We start from the raw sequence: 19,399 nt of genomic DNA on the forward strand, positions 1-19,399 counted from the left end.
CACTGTGTGTCTCTGTCTATCCGTAGAGTCTTTCCCCTCCCCCCCCCGCGGTTCCCGCCAAAACACAAGGGGAAAAACACACCACGCACAGGCCGTATCATGGCCTCACTGCGTTCTTTCTCACCACCGCGGGACACCTTTGGAAGGTCTGCGGCAGAGGGGACACGGGCAGCCACCCGCTCCGGGTCGCAAGGCCAGGGCGCCAGCAACGCGGCCTCGGAGACTTGCTCCCAAGCCTCCCAACCGCCAACGCAAGCGACGGCTCGCTTCGAGCTCGCTCCCCCTCTCCCGAAGAAACACAAGGGCGTGAAAGCGGCCCCATCAAAGCACCGCAAACAGCCGGAGAGGGAGGACGCTTCCCCCTCTTGGCGCACCAGCGCCCTTTCCAAGGATGCGCACGGTGGAACTCCGCATCTCCCTCCGCACCCCCCTCAGAGCCAGACGGAGGAGATCGGCAGAGAGCATTCCTGCTCTTCTGCAGAGCGAGGGGGCAGAGAAGACGTGGGAAGGGAAAATCCCGCCCGCAGCCATTCCAGCCACAATGACTCTGACTCAGAGTCCAGGCACGACAGCGCCATGGAGGAGGGGGGAGGAACCTCCTCCAACACTGTTTCACTCACTGATATGAGGTCATGGGCTCATGCCTCCCCAGAGTTGCTAATGCGAATGTTCACCAAAAAGATCAGACAAGAGATTAACATCCATGACAAGAAAAAAACAAAAAGGCACCAGAGGGCACCATAAATCCAGGCAAAGAGATAGGCATAGAAGGAGAAGCCACAGATCCAGTTCTTCCTCCAAATCCCAGAGCCCATGCCCATCCACTTCCAGATATAGGGACCAAATCGACATCTCTGATGAGGAGTGTAGCGATTGGGACTTTATGGAACCAGTAGAGCATTTTTCTGAAACTGAGGATAATCCCACTGAACCTAGTGATCAATGCAAAAGATTTTTTAAACAGGAGGAACTGCCCTTAATGATCACCAAAACCATCTCGGCCTTAGAATTACATGATGAGGAAGACGCAGAAGATCCATCTGCTCCAGCAGGGTCCAAAAAGTCAGTTAAAGGTTGTCCAAAAGGCAAAAAAGAATTTTTTCCTCAATCTGAGGAAGCCCCCAGGGCCTTCCCTCTGCCAGAGTACTTCGAAAAGAAAATCCGTAAAGAATGGATTAACCTAGATGTCAATAAGAGCTATCCATCACTCCTTAAAAAAATTTATGTCCTCCCCGAGCACATACACGCTATGATCCAAACCCCACTAGTCGATTCTCCTGTAGTGGCAGTGCAGTCCGGAGGTTTGGTTACCAAGGACGGAGAAGACACATTAAAAGACCCCTTTGACAAAAAAGGGGAAATTCTCCTCAAGAGAATGCACGACCGTCTAGCAATGGTCATGAGAACCCTGGCTCCCTCTGCCACCATGGCCAGGGCAGCCATCATTTGGGCAAGATAAATCCTGGCGATCATTCCCCCAGAACATATTGGAATCAGAGAAGGTCTAGAGAGAATGCTGTCAGCAGTCTCATTTTGGGCCGACTCCAACCTCGATGCTCTCATCCTGGTTTCCCGCATACAAGCCCTAGGAATAGTAGTTAGAAGACAAGCCTGGCTTAAAGCCTGGCAGGCCGACCTACACTCCAAGCAGGTCATTTCTACCTTCGACTACCATGGCTCCCGGCTCTTCGGCAAGGACCTGGATGCAGTCTTGGTAGAATCCAAAGGAAACAAGAAAACCATGCCAAAATACGCCAGGTCAGAACAAAATTCAAACACCAAATTGTATTCTACCTTCAGAACACAACGTACCCTAACGCGCGCTCCCAGAGACGGCAGACGCTGGTCCAGTTCCTTCACCTCACGCAGATGTCCAAACAATAGCAACAACCCCAATGCCAGTCAGCCTTCCTTTCGTAACTCCGGCTTCAGAGCAGGTAGGAGAGCCAAATCCTTCCAGTCTGACCGCCCCAACAGGTCCTGACCATCACGACATCCCGGTCGGCGCCCGCCTCCTAAGTTTCCAACAATCATGGACGGGCAACCACGTCGACAAATGGACCCGAGAGGTGGTCACCTCAGGCTACCTAATCGAATTCTTCAAAATTCCCAAACCCAGATTTCAATACTTCCCCACCCCACGAAGTCCAGAAAAAAGACTGAGGACACAGACGGCTATCCATCACCTCCTTAAAATTCATGCCATAGAACAGGTCCCTCAATCGGAGCGTTTCTGCGGAGTCTACTCCCACTTTTTCACCATCCCCAAAAGAAACGGAGAGTGGAGAGCCATCCTAAACCTACGTTATGTCAACAGGGCAATACGTCTGCGCCGGTTCAAGATGGAACACTCAGGTCCATCATGGAGAACCTCCGACCCGGGGATCACCTAACATCCCTAGACCTCACTGAGGCATACTTGCATGTGCCAATCAATCCACGGCACCGTCGTTTCCTGAGATTCGCAGTGGAAGACCACCACTTCCAATACAGGGCTCTTCTGTTCGGGCTCGCCACTGCCCCAAGTGTTTTTACAAAGGTACTTCTAGCTCCCATCACTGCCCTACGAGAGCAGGGCATCCACGTCCATCCTTACTTGGACGACATCCTAATTCACTCAGCATCCAGAGATCAGGCGAACGAAGATGTCAACTTAGTGATGAGGACGCTGGCTTCGCACGGTTTCTTGGTCAACTTACAAAAGAGTTCGCTCGTGCCCAATACGCGCATGGAACACCTAGGCGCCATCATCGATACAGAAGCCAACGCACTCTTCATACCACACACAAAAGCCATCAAGATCCAGAGGCTGGCGACTTCCTTCGTAAGAGCCAGGAGAACCACCATCCTGCAACTGGCAAAACTGATGGGCCTCCTAATCTCCATCATCGACATGCTTCAATGGGGGCGATTTCACGCCAGAGCCCTCCAACAGTGCCTGAGGCCCTATCAATGGCACATCACCACCAAGAAAGACAAAACAATTGTCCTTCCGGCTCAGTTCAAACACAGCCTCATATGGTGGTCCCGCCTCAAGAACCTAACCACAGGAAAAGTTTACCTCCATGGCGAAAAACTACAGATATACACAGACGCCAGCCTGCGAGGATGGGGAGCCTCTCTCCAGGGTCAAGTAGCCCAGGGCCTTTGGACACCCAAGCAGACAACGCTTCCCATCATCCTCTTGGAAATGATGGCCATTGGCCTGGCACTACAACAACTTCAACAACAAGTCCACGGACACCACGTCCTAGTGAGAACTGACAACGTGGCAGCCAAAGCCCATCTCAACCATCAGGGGGGCTCGAGGTCCATCCAACTACATTGCGAGGCTGTCAACATCCTGACCTGGGCGGAGACGCAACTAAAATCGATCTCAGCAGAACACATCAGCGGAAACCTCAATGTCGAGGCAGACTGGCTAAGCCGACAAACCATCTCAGAAGCAGAGTGGAAACTCCACCCATCGATCTTTCATCTAATAATCAAACGGTTCGGGACAGCCCAGGCGGACCTCTTTGCATCAGAGGAGAACCACCAATTACCGACCTTCTTCTCCAGGTACCACCACCCCAGAGCAACGGCCACCGATGCGCTGACCTCCCCCTGGCCACCAGGCCTACTATATGCCTTCCCCCCAGCCCCCATCATTCCCAAACTCCTGAGGAAGATCTGGAGAGAAGAGGCGGACGTAATACTGGTAGCGCCCTGGTGGCCGAGGAGACCATGGTTTTCTTCCATTCTTCAGCTGTCCGTCGGTCCACCGCTTCGCCTCCCCACACCTCCAGACATGCTATCGCAAGGCCCAGTACTCCATCAAAATCCCGATTGGTTTTGCTTAACCGCGTGGCACTTGAACGCGCGACGCTAGAGAGGAAGGGCTACTCCCCAAAGGTGATAGACACTATCATTGCTTCCCGAAGACCATCTACTCTCCGCATCTATGATTCGTTGTGGAAATCATTCGTCAGGTGGGCGGATAACCACCACACAGATCCCATCCATCCGAAGGTCTCCCAGGTTCTGGCATACCTGCAGGAGGGAGCGGAAAAAGGTCTCAGAAGTTCAACCCTGAAGAGGCAACTGGCAGCATTATCTACGGTTTGGACCCGCTTACAAGGCATCACTGCCTCCAAACACCCGGACATTGTCAGATTCTTACGGGGAGTCCGCCAAACACAGCTGCCAGTCGTCCATCGCTTTCCTTCATGGAAATTGAACCTCATGCTGAACTCACTCACAAAGCCTCCGTTTGAACCCATCCAGTCAATCCCCCTGAGATGGCTCAGAATGAAACTAATATTCCTAGTAGCCATCACTTCAGCAAGGAGAGTATCTGAACTCCGCGCCTTGTCAATCAACTCACAATTATGCGTATTTCACAAGAACAAGGTAGTCATGCGTTTGGACCCAACTTTCATCCCCAAAGTAAGGTCAGCATTTCATCTTGCTCAAGAAATCATACTTCCTTCATTCTTTCCCAATCCAAAACACCCAAAGGAGGCTCTCTGGCACACGCTGGACGTCAGAAGAACTCTAAAAGCTTACATCGTTCGCACAGAAGGCATCAGGAAAACTGAATCCTTATTCATTAACGTCTCCACACCTAACTTAGGTGCACAGATGTCCAGAGCTGCTATCACCTCAAATATCAGGTCCTGCATCGTAGAAGCCTACAGATCCTCTAACACTCCTGTCCCACCAGGAATTACAGCATACTCCACCAGAAGTGCCGCAACAAATGCCGCCTACCGACGGCAAGTACCAGTGGAAGACATCTGCAAAGCAGCTACATGGTCCTCCTCCACATCATTCATAAAGCATTACAGATTACAATCTTTAGCTGACACCAACACGGCCTTCAACCACAGAGTACTAGAACACATTTTTGGTGATTAATCCCACCCTACAGGGACACTGCTCGGGGAGGTCCCAATCAGGATGCCTGAGGTCGCCTCCAGGAGAACGGTCCATTGGTAGACTTACCCTGAAGGGGCCTTCTCCTGGTGGGCAACGAGGGCATCCTGCCCCACCCAAAGAACACCGAATTCTGATGATCGGACCACCACTACGTTTTTTCAAGCATAATGAGCACTCACTCAACCACTCGATAACTTGTTAGCTACAACTCAGACATACAGTCTTGTTAGGAGCATACGTTTCGGCTTGTTGCCACATTTATATGTTGTTAATGTTTCTTATTACCTGTTAGTGAATGTTACTTCTATACTACTTTGTTACTCCAAATACTGGATCCAGGAAGGGTGATTAAGCCCTCCTCAGGAAGTGACAACAAAAATAGGTCCTGCCTCCCTGAGAATGAGCTAGGAATCACCCAATCAGGATGCCCTCGTCGCCGTCCAGGAGAAGGCCCCTTCAGGGTAAGTCTACCAATGGACCGTTCCTCACTCAGTCTCTGGAGATAATTGATTGTTTCAGCCAAAAGCAAAAGTCATGTTGATGGAATCAGCTAATCAATAGATGTGTTTCCCTCAGAAGTGTTCCATCATAAGACACAAATATGAGTCCTGCTGTACTCTTACCACATGGAGGGGGGGCGGGGCAGAGAGAAATCTGGATTGGAAAATGAGCCTAAACAAATTGCATATCATTCTTGTTTTGGCACCGGTGCTCTCGCACAGTTCATTACAGCGCTGCAGCGTGTTAATTAATGATATGTAAATATATTGCAATGATTGCATTTGCATATTGAGTAGGGCCAGGGTACCTTAGGTTGTGATGTGTTTTAATTAAGGGCTAATTAGAAATGATGGGAATTTCACTTGGCTCAGTCTAATTATTTTCCATTTTGATGAATATGGAGAGGGTGTTATGATTAGGGATCAGACCGAATAGTGGCATGTTAGTGTCTGTGACTGCACAGGTTCTCGGGGGTTTATGAAGCTGAGAGTTGTCCATTAAAAGCATCCATAAAAATTAGAGCTGCCAACCAATTGAAAGGTTCCTTTTAGTCAATTTACTGTCTTGTTATTACCCATTTAATTGATTAATTAACTGATTGGGATAAATATTAAAGTAACTCGGTTTGAGTGATATTTGGAAGCTATTTAATGAAGATAGCTGTTTCTGGCTAATTAGCACAGACAAATCTCTTCTTTGTGTGAGAAATAATTTCTAAATGCGTTGGTCTGGATAAAGAACTTAAAAAAACACACCGGAGTTTCAGTTAATGTTTTGTTTAAATAAACAGACAAAATAAAACCCTCATGCTTTAAGGTATAACTGATTGCCTTTTAGTCCTAGTAAAAACTATTTATGGCTTGTGGGTTCTATGAAACAGGTGGTTTAGGACTCTGATATTGTGAATAGTCGTTGGGGCGCTGAAGATCCAGGTGCAAAGACTTGATGCGTTGCTGCAGCAGATGGCACTTTGCTTATGGCTAGGCTCAGCTCCAGAACCAATGTAGAAGCAGCCCTTGGCTCCTCCACTGATCGCTCTCATCCACCTACCTTTGAGAATAGACAGTGCTGAAAGTCAGGCTGCCAGGGGAGATGAGGTAAGAAAGGCACATATTGGAAGTAAGGGATAGTGGCGGCCCAATCCGTCTAACAGCAGAACATATGGGAAAAGAAAATGATCGCTGTAGAGGGCTAGAGTACAAACCTTTGCTGAGCCCTGAAGCTCGCCGGATCTCTATGAGCCAATCAGTATCTCCTGTCACAGAATACCAGACCAGATGAACTAGGGAAGAATGATGGGTTGGATCCAGACTAAATGCTCTGCTAACAGAAGGGGTGGGATAATTTCCACTTTCTTGCTTCAGATTTCCAGTTTGCCCCTTATGCCATTCCTGAGAGTTCTCTGTCCTTAGATTTTTCTGCTCAAGCATCTACTAGGTGCCTGGAGTTTTGCCCACTTGAGAGATGCAATTCTGAACTACCTCACTTCAGACATCCATCTTCTATAGTCAGAGGAAAGCAGTCCTCTTAAGTGAGTTCTTGCCACAGGAGGTCTAGCATAAAACTGCTGTCTTGCTTGCCATTCAAAAGGCTAAATTTTGCAGCAAAGACAATCTTCAGAAAACTGACGGCAGATTTAGGACAGATTTCCATTTATAAGAGATATAGTTGCTGCCCATCTTTTTGGAAGCACTACACCATACAATGCATAGTTATCAAAATTAACAAAAATAATCAAAATTATTACAAATGAATCTCCAATTGCCAGAAGGTCTTTTCAAGCTACAGTCCTGTCCGCATAGGAATACCTGTAATGCAATAATAATTCCAGAGGTCTGAGTTAGTCTGTTCAGCTGAATAGAACAGAGGTCCCATTGCACCTTGGAGATGACAAGATTTATTCCAGCATAAACTTTCTTGAATTATCTGATAAAAGTGACTTCTGATTTATGAAAGCTCGTACTGTAATAAATGTTGTCAGACTTTCAAGTGCCACTGGTCTTCATTTTTATTGGAACATGATTAGTGGTGATGATGATTAGAAAATTGAAATTGGAAGAGGCGCAATCTTGCTTGGAGCCCTGTGCAAAGCTGCCGAATATGCTCGGGATACAGCTGCTTCACGCGATCACCTTTGTGGCTTATGCAGTTGGGTGTCGTTCTTCTTGGTCATCTCTGACTTTCCATTGGGTTTCACCAATATAAATTTATCCCATTTCTCTTTAAAGATCCTGCTGATTTAGCTTTAGCTTGTACTTACCTACTGAGCAAAAAGAAAATCTGAAATCTTCATTGGCCTTTGTTGTTATGTGGGATGCCTGACTGCGTCACAAATGCATCTGAGGTTATAGCTGCGTATATTTGTCCAAACATAAAGAACCCATGGAGCAGTGTGTGTAGGGGGATATTGACTGCCAATTGAATTCCTCTGCTTCTGAAATAATCCTCTGCCTCCCTATTTATATTTATCCAGTGTTAAGTATCCGAGGTATTCAGGAAGAAGATCCCCCTGACGCTCAGCTAATGAGACTAGATAACATGTTGCTGGCTGAGGGTGTCTCCGGTCCGGAGAAGCGGGGAAGAGGAGGACCAGCGGCCATAGCGGCAACATCAGGTGGCTGTCCAAATGACAATAGCATTGAACACTCTGACTACAGGGCCAAGCTGTCACAGATCCGACAGATATACCACTCTGAGCTAGAGAAATATGAACAGGTGATCTTTCTGCATGGAAGAGTTTTTATCATCTCCGTTAAAAACAGTTAATTGTTTTTCCTTTGTGGTTGCAGAGCAGGGAGTATATTGTATTTCTATTTTTTAAAATATCATTTCTATTATTTGTGCTGACTTTGAAACGGCAGGGTGTTCTAACTTTGGCGGCAGTTCTGTTTTCTATTTACAAGCTTTCCAATTGCTACAAAAGTGCGGCCTTACCTAAGTTTCGTCTGCATGCACTTGAGTCAGCAGTTTCATATGACTTTCCTCTTCAGAATTGCCCCACTTTGCCAGAAAGTGGCTTGTATGGGTAGTATCCTTTCCTTGTCCAGAAACCAACATCAGCTTCTGTGGTTGAACATAGTGTACAACCCCTATAAAGTTATGCTCCTCATGTCTCTGCTATGCTTAAGGACAGAATTGGAATTTCAGGGACTGGTACAACTGGGGTTGTTTATGTGTAGATTTAATTGTATGCTGCAAGTCTTAATAGTATACAAAAGTATTTGTTGGAGCAAGGGCTACTGGAATATGTCTTTGTTATTTATCAAATGTAATGGCACTGTACAAATGTTCTAGTCCAATCTGTGTATCATACATTATACAGTATCATGCAATGGGTATTGATCAAATCCAGTAAAGTCACTTAAGTACTTCTTTTAGAAGACTGTCTTGTATGTCTTGAGATTGCTGATATCACACTGTTGAATTCTTGTGTTTAAATTGTGGATGAAATGTAATCACAATGTGGAGCCTCTTTGAGAGAACTTGATGTTCATCTTTGTGGCTTCTGTGCAGTCACGCTTGGAGATCAAACCTCAAAAGCTGTTAGAAAGCTCAGCTCCAAAAGAGCACTCCTCGTCCCCTCCATCTTGCCCCATGGTCAACAATTCTTCCTGCCTAAATGGGCACATGGCGAGGCAGTTCTTTCTTTACCACTATGGAGGGATAATGTACATAGCCCGTTCTTGCCTAGCCTTCAGTGTAAAAAGGCAACATGCTTAGCAAGTCAACGTATTCTGACTTACGCAGCAGTGGCGTAGGAGGTTAAGAGCTCGTGTATCTAATCTGGAGGAACCGGGTTTGATTCCCAGCTCTGCCGCCTGAGCTGTGGAGGCTTATCTGGGGAATTCAGATTAGCCTGTACACTCCCACACATGCCAGCTGGGTGACCTTGGGCTAGTTACAGCTTCTCGGAGCTCTCTCAGCCCCACCTACCTCACAGGGTGTTTGTTGTGAGGGGGGAAGGGCAAGGAGATTGGAAGCCCCTTTGAGTCTCCTGCAGGAGAGAAAGGGGGGATATAAATCCAAACTCTTCTTCTTCTCCAAGGCACATAAGGAAGTCATGATGCTTGTCATCTTTGTCCTGGATTGCTGACATTTTTAAAATAATGCTGGCTTGACCAGAGAGACTCTTTGCTGAACAAGGAGAATACCCCAGGTAACTGAAGAGCTGACGCTATGTGCTTCCTCTCTCCTAGTGGCACAGAGAGAAATGTGGGAACAGTGCTCCCCCACCCCTTTGTCACAGGCCATTTTGGGGGTGGGGGGAGAGTTGTTGACTCTGTTGCCAGACAGAGAATAAGGGGGATTGCTTCTTTGGAGCTGAGCTTTCTAGACACTTTTGAAGTTTGATCTTTGCGGCTGACCTGTGCATGCCAACTCCCCATGTGTGCCCGCTCAGAAGACCAGTCAATGAACAACAGTTACAGGTAAGTGCAAAACTGTTTATTCTTCAGTTAAATGTGCTTATTTCTTTTTTTCCAGGCCTGCAGTGAGTTCACTACCCACGTTATGAACCTGCTCCGGGAGCAGAGTAGAACAAGGCCAATTTCACCCAAAGAAATTGAGCGCATGGTGAATATAATTCATGGCAAGTTCAGCACCATCCAAATGCAGCTGAAGCAGAGCACGTGTGAGGCAGTGATGATCCTGCGTTCGCGGTTTCTTGATGCAAGGTATTGAATGATCAGGATTCATTGCTCACATCCATTATGCCCAGCACTGGGCATTGTACAGAGCCTTACAACATACTTTGGTTATGCAGGCTGATATTGATCCCTGTATGAAAAGGTTGGAATAAATGAACAAACACTGTCTAGGGCAGAGGTCTCCTATGTGGTGCCCATAAAGACCATGGTGCCCACTGCCATCCTTCCTGGAGCACGCCAAATGTTTTTAGAAAGTGAGTGGAGCTAGGTGGGCATTTGGAGATCCGATAATCTGGGCAGATTTTTTTTTAAAAAGTTGCTTCTATAGCAGCTGCCACTACATCACAAGGATCTTCACTGTGTGACTACTGGAAAGCTGTGTGTATGTAAGAAATATCTTTAAACCTTACTTTCATTTTAAAAGGCATCCTGTTAAACAAAACTTGTGCCAGATATGTTGAAGAATTACTGCTAGAGTTGTACATGACCTTGCTTTCTGACATTCTGTGGTTGGCTCCACCTCCTTTTCAGTCATTTTGTAGTTTTGCTCACCACCTTGTTCCAGAATTCCAGAATTCCACAGGCTCAAAAAGGCTGGAGAGCCATGTTCTAGGGCTTTGCAGTTTGCCAACTTCTAGTTTGAAGTAAATGCAGTGCTATTTTTTGATAAAACAGGCAAGCAAGAGATCACTGATTTTGGATGGGGTTGCACTCCCTCAGAGGAGCAGGTCTTCAGTTTGGGAGAATTGTAAGGTCTGCCTTGAAAAGGGAGGCTGAAATTGACTTTGTTGTATATGGTACCTTGAAAGTGGTTCACCAGTTACAGCTCTTCTGGGGAAATAAGATTTGGCCATGGTTATGTATAGAGATGTAAACTCTGCCGGGAGGGCTCCCTTCCCCAACTATGAGAAAACAGACATTTAAAATTGAAAACAATCCCTACTTTCCTATTAAACCTAAACTTATTTTACTGATTTAACAACAAGAAATACGCAATCTATAACCTAGCTGGCGTTTAAAACTATACCATTTGGCATTCTTATGGAATAAATATCTTCATTTTCTATAAGAAACATTGCAAGTATACCCAGTATTTGTGAAAGAGTTACAAACTGGTACCCCCAATGCTACCACAGCACATGTCCCTTTAATTTTTGCCACCTGAAGGGTAGGAAAAGAAAAGTTGGAGGTAGAAAACAAACTCCTTAACAAATAAAGAAAGTATATTAGATGGGCAAACTCTCATAGAGCCACAATCGATGTGCTATCATGTTTGAATATTAGGCTAAAATTTATAACATGGAAAACACTATTCAATAATTAATCATTAAACATATCACAATATGTTAATTGTTGCCAAAATTATTTACATTTTAAAATGTTACATATAATTTTTGATAGTGTATGCTTTTGGCTTCAACATAAATTTTGCTTTGGAAAATGTGCATAATACATGCCATTATGTAGATAGCATCAGAACCCATGCCAGAGATACTGTTTAAGCAATCCACCTAAACAGTCGTCCTTTTCTGAAGTCCTTGGGCTGGATGTTCTAATGTCAGCAGAACAAATAATTTGCGCTATTTTCCCAGGCGTAAACGGCGTAACTTCAGCAAGCAAGCAACAGAAGTGTTGAATGAGTATTTTTATTCTCACCTGAGTAACCCTTACCCCAGTGAAGAAGCCAAAGAAGAGCTAGCCAAGAAAGGAGGCATCACAGTCTCACAGGTAGGAAGCACGTTGTGGTGGAAACCACTTCCAACACGCCCATTTTCAAATTATTGTACAAGGTTGTTTTTTTTAATAGACATCAAAAAGATCTGTAGCTGAGTAGACAAAGACTGACCAGTTTTTTAAAAGGTGGTTACATTTTACAAAATAAAAGTTTATCATTTAAATGTATGGTGCACCATTTTAATTTACCATGTTATGGTTATGAAATTATATGTAACTCTATACCTTGAGACCCAGCATAGTATAGTGGTTAAGAATGGCAGATTCGGATCTGGAGAACCAGGTTTGATTCCTCACTTTTCCACATGAAGTACTCTGGGTGATTTTGGGCCTGTCACAGTTCTCTCAGAACTCTCTCAGCCCCACCTACCTCACAAAGTGCCTGATGGGGATGGGGGAGGAGAGGGATTGTGATTGTAACCTGCTTTTAGACTTCTTATGGTAGAGAAAAGTGGGGAATAAAAGCCCACTCTTCTTCTACCTGGCCAGTAGAACATTAGTTTGTTGTCTGAGGGCAGTGCCCTGCACTCAACTGGACACAGCCCAGTCAAGGACTTAGCAACATGTGAAGACCTCAGCTAGGCCCAAAGGACCTCAGTGGTGTGGCAACAGCAACGGAGGCAGGGTGAGACCCAGCATGATACAGGGAAGACCCGTACAGGAAGAACAGATCCTGGGGAGAGCACCTGGTGGTATGACAAAGGGGACAGCCAGTCCCAGCCTCTCTGGACCAAAGTAGGCTGAAAGCAAGCTCCTTTAGAGGAGGTCAGGTGGATAGGGTAGGATGTGCTAAGATCCAGGGGGAAGTCGCACTGGCCCTACCCCCTGGACTGGAGAAGGAGGAGAGGACAGGGATGTCTCTCTCACTCAGGGAACCCTTCAAAAGGCAGGTCCAGGAAGATCAAGGAGGAAGGGCCAGGCTACAATGGAGAGGATTGTGGCAGCCAGAAGACAGGGAAGACAGTGAAAGCAACCCCCCCCCCCCCCTCTGTTGACTGAGGTTTTTTCAGGGCCTACCAGGAAAGAAAGGGGAAATTGGAGGGTGCTATATTCTTGGGCTCTGTCTCTGTGACAAAGAAATCTGATTTTTGAACATGAGAGATTTTAACAGCGATGGGTTGGATCTTGCAGATATGTTCCACCAGCTGTGGCACTTTGCTCCAGGGTTATGAGCCTTCACCCAAAGCAAGTCCTTGAATAAGAGTTTGGATTTATACCCCTCTTTCTCTCCTGTAAGGAGATTTAAAGGGACTTATAAGCTCCTTTCCCTTCCTCTCCTCACAACAGACACCTTTGTGAGGTAGGTGGGGCTGAGAGAATTCAGAAAAACTGTGACTGGACCAAGGTCACCCAGCAGGAATGTAGGAGTGGGGAAACAAATCTGGTTCACCAGATAAGAGTCCACTGCTCATGTGGAGGAGTGGGGAATAAACCCCGGTTTTTCAGATTAGAGTCTAACTGCTCTTAACCATTGGCTTGAGTCTCTTGCAGAAGAGGGCAGGCAGTGCCACTGTTAGCAGACTGGATCTGTGGAACTGAACTCTTTGGCTGAGCAGTCAATTTGCGGTATCTTTTAAATGAAATATCTGATGTTGGAAGGGAGAGGGGGTTGCCTGGCTGGCTGTGGCGTACTGTTAGGCCTATGTTTCCACTGTTTCCCTCATGCTGAACTGCTTTCTGCTTCTTGTCCAGTATTGATTTGAGGCAAAACCACCTTAAGGCGCTGAGAGCATGCTTGTGAATTGTAAGAGAGCCATCATTTCATGCCACTGCTAAAGGGCATGCAGTTATGTTGATGTCAACTCTTTGTTCTGTGGTCTCCACAGATATGAAATGCAGATTTATTTCTCTGTGTTATGAATCTCTTTGCCTTCTGTTGATAGCATTGACTAAGCCTTAACTGAAGTGTTCTTGCAGGTCTCTAATTGGTTTGGTAACAAGAGAATCCGGTATAAGAAAAATATGGGAAAATTCCAAGAAGAGGCTAACATTTATGCCGCTAAAACTGCGGTGGATGCTACCAATGTGGTAGCCCAAGGCAACCAGGCAAGCTCTCCACCCACCCCAAATTCTGGTGAGTACAGAAAAGCTGTGTTTAAAATGGAGCTTGTCTTCTCAGCTACTGAGTGAAGCTGAGGCTGGTGGAAAAACTTCTGCTCTGATTGCTGAAGTGTAGTGGCTGGCCTGGCACTGTTTGAAAGTCACCCAGAACTTTATTGTGTGTCTAAATTCTTCTGCTTGTTCTTTTGCAATTGTTTTGCCATTTTGTGCCATTTGAGGCCCTTGCCAGTTGCTCTACTTACGGACATGGCAATAAAAAGGCAACACCCAGAGTTGTTCTTGTGGTTGACTCAAGATCATGTAACCATTCCATTTCCCTGCACATTTTGAACACATTTCTCTTTTTTATGGGGGTGTTGCTAATAGAAATCCGGAGAGAAAAAAGACCTTAAATGTGTGTGCTTCTTCTTTAACAGGCTTGGCTGACATCTGCATATACAAACAATTATGTTTAGTGAGGCTCAGATCCTGAGCTGGACAAGTGGAGTTTCACTTGAGGATAGCAGTTTCCCTGTTTTCTCTTCCTACTGCAGCTTTCTGTGTCTCCTCCCCACAAATTGTACTCCTGCGGGTTAGTTGATCCCCTGGAAGATTTTTTGTGGGGGCAAAATAGGAGTCTGTAGCAGGAGGAGGAAGAGGGAAGCACCAGCCAAAATGGTCCACCCCCTGCAAACAGAACAGTCATTCCATCAGGGGAACTGCTGTTGGCGACAGAACGGCACCTGAAGATTCAAGACCAAATTCTTTTTCTCAGATAATTTCTGTCTTCTGTGAAGCACAGTAATTTGCTTGAAATCCTTTGAGAAGCGGTAATTGCTTTATTTAATCTCTCTTTGCCCACGGCTGACCTTTCACATCAAAAAGTGTCTTCGCATTGCTCCATGTCATGTTAAATTTCACTTTAGTTTGTTCCCTTTTCCTGGTATGAATTTTTATACTTTTTCCATAAACATACATGCATCATTGCCTTGAGACTGTGGTCGAGGTAGTTGGGGTTTTTTGTTTTGCTTTTAAGCAATGATAAACCTGTGCAGTTGGGTGCCCATCTGCTAACGCAGGTGCATAGAATCAAGTCTTGGAGGAAACCCTTTTCTACTGTAGGTGGGAGACATCTCAGATGGGTGTCTTCTCCACCAATAGCAAGGAGGCAGGAACTCGTCATAATTTTAGCCGTGTCACTTCCTGTCCAGTCCCGAGGCCATTTCTATTCAGTATTTTTTCCTGCCTAGCAGGGAGTGCTAGTGATTTTGAGAGGCTCTTGTGTGCATAACGTGTGTGTGTGTGTGTGTGTGTGTGTGTGTTGGGTGCGTTTGACGCGGCAATAACACAAAAAAGAAAGAAAAAGCCTAGCTCTAACAAAAACTGCGACAAGCAAGCGCGGCGAACTCCAAGGGGGAAAGAGTCAAGCTTACCGCCTTTTCCAACGGCCCGCCAAAAAACCATCATGGCGTCGGGCTCCTTTACTCCGCCGCGTCAAGACTTCGCCCGATCAACAGCTGAAGGGACTCGCGCAGCGAAAGGAGGGCGAAAACACGCTACCGGCTTAGAAGAGCATCCGGCAACTTCAAAGAACGGCAAGGCAGCAGGATGCGCGGAGGGCCCTCCGGCGTCCAAGAAGGCGAAGAAGAAGCTGCCTGGGAGCTCAGCGCCTCCCCAGGGTGTGGCCATTGACGGCGGCTCCCCGCCCAGTTCTTCCTACCCCGTTAGGGCTACGGAGTGCTGGGTCAACCCGCCGGCTACCTCTCCACCCGCGGATGCGGCGGAGGGCGCGGCGACGCAAGAAACGCAAGTACCGGGGCCCCGGGCTGTGGGGGGGGGGGGGGAAGAGAGCAATCTGGAACAGCCGGATGCGCTCGCACCGACCCAGGAGGGCGCGAACGACAAACTTATTGCCTGGCAACGCGCGCCCCCTGCAGATTTCGCACGAATGCTGACAGAGCAGATTGAGAGAGTGCTAGATGCTAGGGAACAGAGAGCCGCCTTAAGCAAAAACCCTCCTCTCCTTTCCAGAGCCATAACCTGCTCTGCGGGAAATGTGGCCACTGCACAATTCAGAGACCCTCTTGCATTACAAGAGGATGAAGAAGAGGAATTAGAAGGGGAGGAAGAAGAAGGAGTAGAAGGTGCTAGGTTTTCAGATTCTGAGGAACCTATCATTGAAAAAGCTGAGCAATCCCCACAGTTCTTCAAACAGGAGGATATACAACTCCTAATAAATAAAACTATCTCAGCCCTGGATCTCCAGGACCAGGCAGATGCGGAGGAACCTCCAGCACCTGATAAAACTAACAACTCTTCTAAGCCCATCAAAGGCTTCCCTAAGGGAAAAGCGGATTACTTTCCCCAAGATGCTGAGTCACACAAATTCTTCCCAGTTCCAGAATACTTTGTTAAGCGCATTCAACGCGAATGGCTTAACCCCACTGGCAGGAAGGGACTCCCTCCAGCTTACAAGAAAGTCTATCTTTTACCACAGCAATTTAATACTATGCTGAAAGTCCCAGCAGTGGAAGCGCCCATAGCAGTACTACACTCGGGAGCCTTAGTAGCAAAAGAGGGAGAAAGCAGTATTAAAGACCCACTAGACAGAAGGTCTGAGGCGGCTCTATGTAGATCCCATGATTGGCTGGCGGCAGCTATCTAAGCTCTTACCCCAGCCTCCACAGTGGCCAGAGCTACTTTGGTATGGAACAAAAGAATTTTAGACATGATCCCAGCAGAGCATACTGCTATCAGAGAAGGCATTGAGCGGGTGCTCATAGCCAACGCATTTATTGCAGACGCCACACTCGACGCCATTGCCATGGTGGCTAGAAGCAGCAGTGGCATAGGAGGTTAAGAGCTTGTGCATCTAATCTGGAGGAACCGGGTTTGATTCTCCGCTCTGCTGCCTGAGTTGTGGAGGCTTATCTGGGGAATTCAGATTAGCCTGTGCACTCCCACACATGCTAGCTGGGTGACCTTGGGCTAGTCACAGCTTCTCGGAGCTCTCTCAGTCCCACCTACCTCACAGGGTGTTTGTTGTGAGGGAGGAAGGGCAAGGAGATTGTCAGCCCCTTTGAGTCTCCTGCAGGAGAGAAAGGGGGGATATAAATCCAAACTCTTCTTCTTCTTCTAGAACCATAGCTTCCAATATGGTAGCTAGGCGCAATACTTGGCTACGGCCATGGCAGGCAGATATTCAATCCAAGAACGCAGTGGCAGCTTATTCCTACTATGGGGAACAAGTATTCGGAAAAGACCTGGAACAGGTACTGATTCAAACCAAAGATCAGAAAAAAGCTATGCCAAAATCAGTTAGACAGGAGTGTACGTTAACAACTCAGGGAGGCTCACAAACTACTTTCAGAGCACACAAAACTCTTCCCAGATTTAACAGGGATAACAGCCGCAGCTCATGGCAAAGCCAAAATTCCTTTCGTGGCAAAAACTCATTCCGCCCATTCCAAAAACAAGGAAAGAGTTTCAAACCAGACAAAAACAAACAATGACTCACAGGAATCCCCAGTGGGGGTACGCCTTGCCAACTTGGCAAGGATCACACATAGACCAGTGGACAAAAGAGGTGATTAGGACGGGTTACGTAATAGAATTCCCCAACCACCTCTTTGTTCCGTCACCTCTATCCTCAAACCCGGCAAAAGCCAAAAGAGCATTAGAAGCAGTTTCACACGTACTGGAAATTCAAGCGGTAGAGCTGGTCCCCCCCCCCCCCCCGGAGAGGTCATTAGGGACCTATTCTAACTTTTTTACAGTTCCCAAGCGAAACGGGGAATCCACAGCGGTTCTAAACCTCCGCTTTGTCAACAAATTTATTCGGCTGCCAAAATTCAAAATGGAATCCCTCCGATCCATCACACTAGCTCTGAGACACAGAGAATTCCTAACCTCCTTGGATCTGAGGGAAGCCTACTTACACATCCCTATCAATTCGGCACACAAAAAATTCCTCAGGTTCACGGTAGGGAACGCCCACTTCCAGTTCAGGGCCTTGCCATTCGGATTAGCCACGGCTCCCAGAACATTCTCAAAGGTACTACTAGGCCCCATAATACAACTCAAGGAAGAGGGAATACATATACATCCCTATTTAGACGACCTACTAATAAGGTCCCAGAACAGAGTCAAGGGGATACAGGACATTGTGAGAGTACAACAAACACTGCAACATTACGGATTCCTCATAAATTCGGACAAAAGCTCCCTCCTTCCAACTCAGAAGCTGGAACATCTAGGGGCGATCATAGATACCACCAAAACGCCTTATACATTCCTCTAGAAAAAAATTCACAAAATACAAAACTGTCACAAAAAATCTTAGCCACGCCCAGACCAACTCTCTTGCAGTTGGCGAGCCTTCTAGGCCTGTTCATCTCTGTCATAGACATGAATCAGTGGGCATGGTTACATGCCAGACCGTTGCAACTGTTCTTAAGACCTTTCCAGCTAGATATCATCCTAAAGAAAGACAATGCCACAGGTCAGAGGAAGTCTCAAGTGGTGGATCTGCAAAAACAACCTAAAAAAGGGAAAATGTTACCTTCACGGTGACAGACCTCAAATCTTCACAGACTCAAGCCTGTCGGGATGGGGGGCCACCTTAAATCAAAAGTTCGTCCAAGGCACTTGGTCGAAACAAGAAGCATTACTACCCATCAATGTCTTGGAGACCCGAGCGGTGTTCCTGGCCTTACAACACTTCCACACAGCAATCAACCTACAACACCTAATAGTGAGAACAGACAACATCTCTACCAAGATGTATATAAACAACCAGGGGGGATCAAGATCCCCAAGGTTACACAAGGAAGCTCTAAAAGTTCTCAATTGGTCAGAAAAACATCTGTTGTCAATCAAGGCACAGTACATCCGCGGGATAAAAAACGACAAAGCAGACTGGCTGAGCACAGAGCAGATCCAAGAGGGCGAGTGGAGACTCAATCCACAGATTTTCAAGAACATTTGTCAACAATTGGGTCAACCCAAAATGGACCTGTTCGCCACAGCAAACAACTCTCAACTGCCTCAATTCATGTCCAGATATTACCACCAGAGGGCAACCCAAGTGGATGCCATCACAGCCCCTTGGCCCCGCCAGCTGCTATATGCCTTCCCGCCGTTCCCACTGATTCCACGCCTCCTTCGGAAAATCAGGCTGGAAAAAGCTCAGGTCATCCTCATCGCACCACGCCCAGAAGACCGTGGTACTCCACACTCTTAGAGATGTCCACATGCCAGCCTCTAACTCTACCGATATCCCACAATCTGTTAACACAGGGACCTGTAGCCCACCCAGATCCAGGTTGGCTCAAGCTGACCGCGTAGAGTGTGAACGGAGGAAATTGAGACAAAGGGGCTATTCAGCTAAGGTTACAAGTACCATACTGGCAGCATGGAGACGCTTGATGGTCAACATCTACAACGCATCCTGGAAGACTTTCGTCAGATGGTGCCAACCACGAGAACTGGACCCAGAAGCTCCATCTATAGGCAACATCCTAGACTTCCTCCAACAAGGATTTGAGAGGGGCTTACGA

At 46.8% G+C, this 19,399-nt stretch overlaps 1 protein-coding gene across 1 annotated transcript; it reads left to right on the forward strand.

Annotated features, from left to right (window-relative positions):
* The first annotated feature begins 7,865 nt into the window (after window positions 1-7,865).
* On the forward strand, window positions 7,866-13,946 carry LOC125430341 (pre-B-cell leukemia transcription factor 1-like). Its single transcript, XM_048492292.1, has 4 exons — window positions 7,866-8,136; window positions 9,904-10,094; window positions 11,660-11,795; window positions 13,719-13,946. Exons 1-4 carry the CDS (start codon window positions 7,945-7,947, stop codon window positions 13,929-13,931), a joined length of 732 nt encoding a protein of 243 aa, XP_048348249.1. The 5' UTR covers window positions 7,866-7,944; the 3' UTR covers window positions 13,932-13,946.
* The last annotated feature ends 5,453 nt before the right edge of the window (window positions 13,947-19,399 follow it).

Source organism: Sphaerodactylus townsendi, linkage group LG03 (genome assembly GCF_021028975.2).
Source record: "Sphaerodactylus townsendi isolate TG3544 linkage group LG03, MPM_Stown_v2.3, whole genome shotgun sequence".
NCBI lineage: Eukaryota > Metazoa > Chordata > Lepidosauria > Squamata > Sphaerodactylidae > Sphaerodactylus > Sphaerodactylus townsendi.